General features: G+C 39.2%; 1 protein-coding gene across 1 annotated transcript; it reads right to left on the bottom strand.

Annotated features, from left to right (window-relative positions):
- Positions 1-9,589: 9,589 nt before the first annotated feature.
- Positions 9,590-10,798, bottom strand: LOC129251355 (tigger transposable element-derived protein 1-like). Its single transcript, XM_054890754.1, has one exon. The coding sequence runs from the start codon at positions 10,796-10,798 to the stop codon at positions 9,590-9,592; it is 1,209 nt and encodes a 402-aa protein (XP_054746729.1).
- Positions 10,799-11,126: the final 328 nt, after the last annotated feature.

Raw genomic sequence — 11,126 nt, 5'->3', positions numbered from 1 at the left:
AGTCTTCATACAAAAGGTAGGCAGAAGGGGACATGCATCAGCGAAGGACTTTAGGCCAATTAGTCCGTCGTCCTTCCTTTTAAAAACATTTGAACGACTTTTATACATACACATTAGAAGCTCGCTGGAGAGCTCTAGTATATCAATTGCACAACAAGCTTATCTCAAAGGGAAATCGACGCAGACAGCGCTTCACGAGGTAATCCGAACAATAGAGGGGTCTCTAGTTAGCAAACAGTACACCATGGCAGCTTTTCTTGACATAGAAGGTGCATTTAATAACGTTAGCACTAATGCTATCCAACGGGCGTTACTATATTTAGGGGTGGTTGGGGAAAATTGTATCAGCAAGTGAATCATCTCTATGCTAGAAACCAGGATCATTAGAGCTAATATGGTCAAAATCAACATATTTAAAGAGTCCACAGGGGCACTCCACAGGGCGGAGTATTATCTCCACTTCTGTAGTTATGTGTTATTAGTAATTGGGGGGGTAATTGCGTACGCTGATGATGTGGTGTTAATGGCATCAGGACTGTGTACCAATACAATCAGTGGGATCATTCAATAACGCCCTTTGCGAGCTTAACTCTTGGGCTTCAGGCTGTGGCCCAAGTTAAAACGCGCGTAAAACAGAACTCATCCTATTTACGACCAGATATAAAGTACCAATTTTTACTCTACCAAATATTAACGGAAAAACCTCCCTTTCAACCAGTGCAAAGTACTTAGGGGTAATTATGGACTCCAAACTTAGGTGGAAATTAAACGGGAACGGGTAAAGAAAGCAGACGTATGCTGGGAAGAAGATAGGGTCTTCAACCCAAGTATACATTATGGTTGTACAAGGCGGTTAAACGACCAATTTTAACGAATGGCTCGTTGGTTTGGTGGAAAGCTCTAGAGAGAGAATACAACATAAAATGACTTGGCAGAATACAAAGATCAGTCTGTGGAATAACACTCGGTGCAGTCAGACCATATCCTAAGGAGGCCCTGAACGCTCTGACACACGTTATTCCGGTAGATCTACACATCAAGAAAATGGCAACAATGAGTGTATTTGGGTTAAATGAAGCGAGTCGCTAGAAGGAAAAAACTCATGGTCATGCCGGTCTATTGCTGCGACAAACCCAGTATACCTCGAAGAGGACTGACTACATCGGTAACATTCAGTAGGAATATTACCACTTTCTTTCCATCCAAGAAAGACTGGAATAAGGAATTCTCAATAAACAACTTCGACACTACAGTCTATACAGATGGCAGTAAAATGGATTGTTGTGTTGGAGCTGGTATATATTCTCACAGACTTAAAAATCTGTGCGTCTCGCTAATGCTTGCAGAGTTTTCCAGGTGGAAGCGCTAGCAATTGAGGAAGCTTGTAGGCTACTAATCGCAGATCCCTCTTTTAAGGGCAATATCACTATTCTTTCGGATAGCTAAGCTGCAATACAGGCACTGGATTCGGCAACAACAACCTCTAAACTGGAGGAACACAGCAGGAATAGCTTACCAACTTGAGCGTAAACCATAAATTTACCTTAATCTGACGGCCAAAATGGGCATCCCTCACAACACATACAGTCACAGTTGTAAACAGCAGGAGAAAAAGGAAATAGTCTTCCATTTCCTCTGCGAATGCCCTGGCCCATGGAAGGGCAGAATGTTAACCCTGGGCAAACCGCTGTTCAAGAGTCTTGAACAGCTGTCTGGCTTAGATGTCAACAATCTGATAAGGTTCCTGAACCGCACAGACTGGATAAAGTCATGCTGTAAATAACTGGTAAACAAGTTGGTAACGAGGATGTGGCAACAAAATGGTGCGGAAGCGCTAGTTGGATTCTGGAAGAATCACCACTTAAACCAACGAACCAACCAACACGTAAAAAATTATTAGATATTTTAAAATACAAATAGTAAACAATTTTAATCTTTGAAATTGAATTTTAACTTACGAGACTAACTTGTTCATAAAATTTTTTTTAATGGCTACATTTTTGTTTGACCAGTACTTTAAAGTTTAATTAAGTCAGTACTTATTAAATATAAATGCAGTGGAATTTTGAATTGATTACAGTTATTTGAATTTGTTTCCTTTTGTGTGCCTTATTCTATAGTAGCAATATAATTTAGTAAACTAGTTACTCCTTAATTTCTAACACTATTCCTAGTGACGGCGGCCGCCGTAGCCGAAAGGGTTGATGCGTGACTACCATTCGGAATTCACAGAGAAAACGTTGGCTCGAGTCTCGGTGAAACACTAAAATTAAGAAAAACATTTTTCTAATAGCGGTCGCCCCTCGGGCGGCAATGGCAAACCTCCGAGTGTATTTCTGCCATGAAAAATCTTCTCATAAAAATATCTACCGTTCGGAGTCGGCTTGAAACTGTAGGTCCCTCCATTTGTGCAACAACATCAAGACGCACACCACAAATAGGAGGAGGAGCTCGGCCAAACACCCAAAAAGGGTGTACACGCCAATTATATATATATATATATATATATTCGTAGTGAGTGGGGTTCGGGAAGGATAAGGAATTCATGGGGACTCAAGAAGTGATGTTAAAAGTGGAACTTTCTGACAATTAATAGTAGGTTAGTCTATCTAATTTTTTGTTAATATTAGTTTTACTTTGTTAATGTTAGGTTTTGTTTCCCTTGGAATGCATTTTCCGTTTTTGTTTTTGTTTTTTTTATTGATTTTTTTATTCTTTATTTAATAAATGTAATTAATTTTAGTCTCGGAACACCAAAATTAAGAAAAACATTTTTCTAATAGCGGTCGCTCTCGGCAGGCAATGGCAAACCTCCAAGTGTAATTCTGCCATGAAAAAGCTCCTGATAAAAATATCTGCCGTTCGGAGTCGAAACTGTTGGTCCCTTCATTTGTGGAACAACATCAAGACGCGCGACACAAATAGGAGGAGGAGCTCGGCCAAACACCCAAAATGGGTGTACGCGCCAATTATATGTATATATATACATATAATTAATTTTAGTCTATTTAGTTTTCTATTTTTCACGCGAAATTTTGGAATGTGAATATTGCATTTATATGCTTTTAAATTCATTTTTGCTTTTTCGCCCATCTAGGGGGGCTAGCTTTTTGTTAATCAACTATGGAGGACCGTGTGTATCCGTTTTGGAGGCAACATATTCATTGGTTACATTCGAGGGCGGCACAACCTACTAAGGTACGATTGGTCCTACTTACAAGCTCACTCTTGCACTGCAGCTATAGTGCTCCTAGAGGAGTTGAACCACTTTGATTTTGAGTGAACCAATATGATTTGATCAAAAAGAAACAAAGTCTGAACCCAGACCCCTGGGGCTCAAGGTTCTAGCGAGATTTACCTCTTGAACAATGTTATTTCAAGTATTCTTTATATCAACTTAGTGGAAATTTCTTTACTTTACAGTGGAATTTTCTTAACTATACAATACATAACATTTTATTTTAATAGTTTCTATTGTACATGTTCTTTATGTCTGACTTGTGGAACTTTTTGGCACTTTGTGTGATAATAGTCGTATTTCTATTTTCAGCGACTGTTTTTTTTTATAAAGCGATTTCTCTTCGCTGTTTATCTGCCTGTCGGCGATGAACAGTTCATCACCGCTATTATAATTGTGAGATGGCGATCGGGTTTTGTTATTTCATGCATTCCTACCAATAGAAGATTTTTTATATCTTCGTTTGTGTGTTCCCTAAAGTTTGGTAACTACTGATAGTTTGTTCTGGCTATCCTGTTGAGGAAAACATCAGCGGACAGAGTATTTATCACCGAATGGATTGTGTTATTTGATCGGTCAACGGCTATTGTAACGCGTTTTTTGGTTGCTAGTCAAGAAAGTCTCAACTTGACAGTTACCTTCATTCCGTTGTATTGGCGTTTGATATATGTTTATCACAAAAGATTGAATGTAGCTTAGTACAAGTGGGGTAAGAAATCCGCGTTTATTGTCCATAACTAAAACTCGCGGCACTGTGAAATAGTGCAGTGTAACCGTTAACTTTGTTCACAAATGAGAGGACGATTTTTTTTATAGGGAAGAGCTTTGCGAATTTTGTGAATTTATCAATACAACTGAAGTATTTCTGTTGTTCAAAGTATTTCAAAAATATCCATGTGTAGAATCCCACACGAGTAAATAAGGATAGGGTTTGGCATGTATGGCATTGAAGGATGTCTATCGTGTTTGTTTAACTTAAATATTTCGCATTAGCTAATATATTCACGTGTGGTATGAGGTCGGAACAATTCTGTATGGCAGAATGCAAATTTTGTGAATTTATCAATACAACTGAAGTATTTCTGTTGTTCAAAGTATTTCAAAAATATCCATGTGTAGAATCCCACACGAGTAAATAAGGATAGGGTTTGGCATGTATGGCATTGAAGGATGTCTATCGTGTTTGTTTAACTTAAATATTTCGCATTAGCTAATATATTCACGTGTGTTATGAGGTCGGAACAATTCTGTATGGCAGAAGGCATTGTCCGTTTCAGATGTGGTTCAATTAAATTTACTGCTTTACACTATAGCAAAGGAAAATAATTTTATTTGTTTTGACAGTGCAATTTTAAAATTGTAATATTTTTGTATTGCATTGGAGGATGGTTCCATATGTAGAAGTCCACGCAAGTGGGGAAAGTTACTGATCGCCATTTACTTGGGAGTGGCCAGAACGATTCTTCTGCATATGGTTCAAGCACCTCACAACTCCCGGGATTAGCCCAAGTATCCTCTGGGTAGCTTCCGAACACCCGTTCGGGAGTGAGCTAAAATGTGAAGGCGAAACATTCCAGGATAGCTGGTTGTGCGCTGGGTTTGGGACCCGCCACTTAAACAACTTATGGTCGTATGAAAGCATGCCTGCCGATTGGAATTTAAGTGTGTTCTGCCCAATCCATAAGAAGGGCGATCCTGCAATCTGTGTGAATTATGCCGATGATATTGGCATCATCGGCCTAACAACTGTCAGTTCTGCCTTCTCCAAACTGAATAAAAGGGAACAGCGAATTGGTCTGGTGGTGAACGAGGACGAAACCAAGTACCTCCTGTCATCAAACAAACCGTCGGCGCAATCGCGTATCGGCACCCACGTCACTCTTGAGAGTTACGATTTCGAGATTTTAAGAGACTTCGTTTATTTAGGAACCAGCATTAACACCGATAACAATGTCAGCCTTGAAATCCAACATATAATCTCTCTTGCCAACAAGTGCTACTTTGGACTAAATAGGCAATTGAGTAGTAAAGTCCGAAAAAGACTTTTAAAGGAGACTAAAAAAACTAAGACTCTACAAAGCTCTCATCATGCCCGTCCAGACCATATCACTGGTTGGAAAGTACTCGATAAAGATTTCCTGTCGGACCATCGTTGTATAGAGAGTAAGACAGTCCCTTGGTGGAACGCCGAACTCTCGAAACTCTGGAAAACTTCCAGGAAACTTAATTACAGAGCTCTTAAAACTCAGTTGGAAGAAGATTGGACTGTCTACCGAAAGCTGAGGAAGGAATATAAAAATAATATTAAATCATCTAAATTGGACTCTTATAGAACCTTCTGCAGTGAACTGGAGGAACGAAAGAGTTCAGCGAGGTTATGCAAAGCCCTCAAAGAGACCGGACGGCTAGGCTAGACTCACTGCTCAAACCAGATGGTACTTATTCGTATTCAAAATCAGAAGTGTACGATGTTCTCCTTTCAACGTATTTCCCTGGCTCTAGGAATGTTGTTGGTCAAAGCTCTATCGATCAACCTGATCATGTCAATATAATTACCAGTAGACGTGACTGGTTTATTGCATCCAATCATGCTCAAGCGCGGCGGAGAACAACTCATAAAGGCTTTGAAAAGAATCTTTACGGCATGTCTTGCGCACGCTTGTGTTCCACAATTGTGGCGTTTGGTGAAAGTGGTATTTGTCCCAAAGCCAGGCAAGGACAGCTAAGCTTTACCAAAAAGCTTCAGACCTATAAGCCTAACATCGTTTATGCTTAAGGGTCTCGAACGTAGGGTGGAGAAGCACATTAGGACGTGGGTTCTAAGTCGAAACCCTCTCAACGTCGGACAACATGCTTATCAAAGTGGGAAATCTTGCGAAACGGCTCTGCAATAGTGCGTTCGCATAATCGGAAAAGGGCTGGAAACAAGAAAGTACACTCTTGGTGTATTTGTAGACATTGAAGGAGCTTTCGACAATGCTACCTTTGACTCTATGTGCTCTTCTATCAGGAGTCATAGAGTGGAAGAAATCATTAGCAGATGGATCCACTCTATGCTATCCAAAAGACTGCTTACCATGGATAGAGAAAGCGATGAAGGAGTCAGGGTTGAGGTTAAGAAGGGTTGTCCACAAGGGGATGTACTCACTCTCCTACTTTAGTGCTTCGTGGTGGACGCTTTTCTTAATGATCTGCAGGAAATTGGACACATCCAAGCCTACGCAGAAGATGTGTGCGTATTAATCTCAGGACGATCACTTGAAGTTATATGCAATAAAATGCAGGTAGCTCTAAATAAGATTGAGTATTGGTGCGAATTGCATGGTCTTTCGGCGAATCTTATAAAAAGTTGCTTAGTGCTTTTCACCAGGAAACGCAATATGGAAGGCCTGTTACTACCACATTGAAAGGGGTAATACTGCAACTGTCTTCTGAGGTTCAATATTTAGGAGCAATCCTAGATAGTAAACTTACTTGGAAGAAGCACGTCGAGCAGAAGGTCTCTCGAACACTACAAGTCTTCTGGCAGTGTAAGAGAACCTTTGGCAACACATGGGGTCTAAGACCAGCGATAGTACACCGGCTGTACATCATCCTGATTAGACCCATTATTACATACGCCTCTGTAGTATGGTGGAAAGCCAGAGTAAAACCTCTAAACAGGCTACAGAGAAATGTGTGCTTGCGTATCACAGGTGCCATGAGTACGACATCTGGTGATGCCCTTAATGCCATTCTGAGCTTGCGACCTCTAGATCTTCAAATTCGAAAGGAAGCAATGAAGACGGCGTACAGGCTCGAGTTAAACGGAGTCTGGAGAAATGAAGTAAGCACTGGCCACTGTCAGATATACCATCAGTTGTCGGAGCAGTGAGCACTGTTTTCGATGCCAGTGGACAATCGGGTGCCTGTCGTTAGCTTCGGTAGGAAGTATAATGTTTTGATCCCAGGTAGAGATCAATGGTTAAGTCCAGAGAACTTATTAACGGGATATCAGCACACTTTCTACACCGACAGATCCAAAACCAGTGAGGGAAGCGGATCTGGATGGTACTTCCACGAAGACACTAAGTACTCCTATGCCACAGGACAGATGGCCACGGTATTTTACGGAAGTATTTGCCATCTTGAGTGTGGCGTACTGGCTAATTGAGAAAAAGTGACAGAGCAACAGTATTGGAATTTGTAGTGACAGTCAAGCTGCACTGAAAGCCCTTGCTAGCCCACGATGCTCTTCGAAGTTAATCGGTGAATGTAAGACAAAACTGAACAGTGTTGCAAAACACAAGAAAGTTGGCCTTATTTGGGTGCCTGGACATTGTGGTTATTCAAGGAACAAGTTAGCTGATAAATTTGCAAATGAAGGCTCTGCAGTCGCGGGCGGGTCGATTTAAAAATCGCTCATTGCTCTGTGAAAATCGTATTCTAGGGTTCAAAATAAGAAACTTTGCCGAAGGAACCATACCTCTAAAACGAATTCTCATGTCCCCCAATTTGGGTCGAACTTTTGGGTAGCTAAAATCAGCTAAATGGCTATGTTTTTTCTTTATTTTTATTTATTTATAATAATATTTATTATTTATTATTTATAATAATATCTATTTTTTCTCTTAAGAAATTTATTTAGTCAGAACCTATGTAAATGAAAAAATTAATTTAAGTGAGTTATAGAAAAGAAACTAAAAAGTTCGACCCAAATTGGGGGACATCAGAATTCGTTTTAGAGGTATGGTTCCTTCGGCAAAGTTTCTTATTTTGATCCCTAGAATATGATTTTCACAGAGCAATGGGCGATTTTTTTGCCTCCCCACAAAATGAACTAAAAGTTCGACCCAAATTGGGGGACATCAGAATTAGTTTTAGAGGTATGGTTCCTTCGGCCAAGTTTCTTATTTTGATCCCTAGAATATGATTTTCACACAGCAATGGGCGATTTTTTTGCCTCCCCACAAATCGACCCGGCCTACTCTGCAGGTATGCCACTAAGCCCTGAACCCTTTGTAAGTGACAATTTCGCATCGATTCAACTATGGATTGACGACTTCATGAGAGCTACCCATAGAGGACGTTGGTCTGGGTTGAACTCGTGCAGAGTAGCCAAGTGCTTTGTGAAATAACCACACATGAAAATAGCGACCTTTCTCCTAAAACTCAGCAGGAAGGACCTGAGAGTACCGATGGGTGTAATCATATGGCACAACGTCTGTGGTCAGTATATGGCTAAAATGGGGGTCGGGGACAGCCCGATATGCCTATCCTGTCTTGAGAACGCCGACACTGCAAAGCATTTTCTCTGTAGCTGTCCTGCATTTTCCAGAATCAGACTTAGGATATTGGGTTGCGATACACTGAGTACGGACAAAGTTCATACTCTTCCTTTTCCCGATCACTAAAAATTCATCAATGAATCCAAGAGATTTGTGGAAGAGTGACCTCAAACTAATTAGTCCGTTTTTACCATCCACCTTTTATCTTTCCTATCTCTATTCTTTCTACTCATATTTATCCGGGTGTAGTACAATGGTCTACTGACTGACTGCTTGGACTTGTCCAGCCCCCCACACATTTAATCTAACCTAATCCGCTGGCTGGGACATGTCGTCCGAATAGATACAAACGCTCCGGCTCTGAAAATATTCGACGTGGTACCAGCTGGGGGTAGCAGAGGAAGAGGAAGACATATGCAAATTCAAATATGTGAATTTATATAATATATGTATGTATGTATGATACTTATTATACATATGCGGCTGCGTGCAGTTGTCACAGAAATCATATTACAATTCGCCAAAACTTCTCAAGAAACCCCGCGCACATTCATAGGCACAGCATTGTGCCAAAAGTTATGAATAATGCAGCATCAACAAAATTGTTTCATAATTTACTTAAACAACTTTTTAGTTCTTTACTATGAAGTAGTACATTAGTATGCGATACGTGAATTTTAATGTTCAAGAAGGAAAGTATGCATTAAATTTTGGAAATTATAAGTGTATATGGACTGAAAATTTTAAGTTTGATGATTTGCGGCTTTGGTCTCGGTTGCTATGTACAGCACTGCACAGCTCATAAAAGGTTCAATATTAAGTACACCTAATTCTCTTTTTACACGATAGATACGTTCCCAAAGAATTCGTGTAAAAAAAAATTCGTGTAAAAAGAGAATTAGGTGAAAACAATACTAAAAAATTCTTTTTAGAGTTCACTAAAGAATTTATTTCGTGTTTACACATTTTAATTCTTTAAATATATTATAAGAAATAAATTATACTTTGAAAAAAAAGAAAATAATATCTGAAATTCATTAATATAAAACAAGTAAAAATATAATAATATAAACATAAAAAACTTTTATGCATTGTCACTTTCTGACAATAAACGCATACGTTTGCGTAAGACTAGAATATCACTGTCATCACTAGAATTATTTTGTTCATCATCTTGTGAAATTGTTTCTGGATTATCATCTCTAGGCTCCTGTGTTGATAATTCAGTAGTTTTTGGAAGGAAATCAGTCATTAAAGATTGTGTTTGATTTCGTGATAAACCTTTATAAAGTTCCCTGTAAGATGCCATTAATGATTTCAGTTCACGTTGAAATTTTGCAGCTCGTTCCTCATCAGGATCATGTTGTTGAAAATGATTAAAAAAATGATTGAAATGAAATTTTCTGGCAAGATCAAGACCTTCTTTAATTAGAGCTGCATTTAAAATGGGAGGATCTTCTTCGTCATTATCGCTATGTTCTCTGTCTTGATGAGTCTCAAGGGTGAGGTCTATAATTTCATTTTCGCTCAAGCTTTTATCAGCTAATAATTCCTCTATATCGGCAAATGATAGATCATAGAATCCATCTCCACCAATTGTATGTGCCAGCGTTGTGATGTCAGTAAAAACAGCGTTATTATGGATGACAGGATCAGGATCTTTGCTTTTGACACATTCTGGCCAAATATTTTTCCAACATGAGTTCAAGGTTGATGGCTTTAAGTCAGCTAACGCTAACCCAACTTGATTAATGCAGTCCATAATAGAAAATTGTTTCCACATATCAATGACTGTTAAATCCTCATTATGGTCTAGTTTGTCTACCACGTATTGGAATGAACGTTTTATGTAGTACTTTTTAAAAGTAGCAATGATCCCTTGGTCTAGCGGTTGTATTAAGGATGGAGTGTTAGGCGGAAGATAGCAAAATTGCACATTTGGGTGCTCCAAGAGCGGATGGCAAGGTACATTGTCTAGAATTAAAAGAACTTTAAATTCTAGACATTTTGCATTCATGTAGCGTCTAAGTTCTGAAATGAAGTATTTCTGGAACCATTCTGTAAAGATTGCACTGGTCATCCATGCCTTTTTGGTTGCTGTCCAGTGAATTGGCAGTTTATTGAAATCTACACTTTTCATCGAGCGTGGTCTTAAAGCACGATTTACTAGCAGTGGTTTTAACATACGTTCTCCTGAAGCATTGGAACAAAACAACAATGTTACACGGTCCTTTGCTACTTTTAAACCACCGGCAGTTTTCTGCGATTTTGCAACATAAGTTCTGCTCGGCATTTTTTTCCAAAAGAGGCCACTTTCATCTACATTCCAAACTTGATCTGGGGTGTATCCTCCATCTTCAATAATTTTTCTAAGTTTTTCAGGAAATTTTTTGGCAGCCAATTCATCTGCAGACGCAGTTTCTCCCTTAATTTTTACATTATGAAGAGCATGTCGTTTAAGGGGTTAGGTGGGTTTGAAAATTTCAAAAAATCGATTTTTTTTTTTGTCTTATTAAATAGTATAACACGTTTAAAATATTCTCCTAAAATTTCAAATTGATCCGAGTAAAATTCTACGAGGTAGACCCTTCAGAAGTTCCGCCCATCAGGCCATGTCAGTG

This window comes from Anastrepha obliqua, unplaced genomic scaffold (genome assembly GCF_027943255.1).
Source record: "Anastrepha obliqua isolate idAnaObli1 unplaced genomic scaffold, idAnaObli1_1.0 ptg000012l, whole genome shotgun sequence".
Taxonomy (NCBI): Eukaryota; Metazoa; Arthropoda; class Insecta; order Diptera; family Tephritidae; genus Anastrepha; species Anastrepha obliqua.
The sequence above is the reverse complement of the archived record's forward strand: the minus strand, read 5'-3'. Positions and strand labels throughout refer to the sequence as shown.

Bases quoted from the DNA above. Each gene is read 5' to 3' on its own strand.
- LOC129251355 (XM_054890754.1), bottom strand. From the start codon at position 10,798: ATGCCGAGCAGAACTTATGTTGCAAAATCGCAGAAAACTGCCGGTGGT.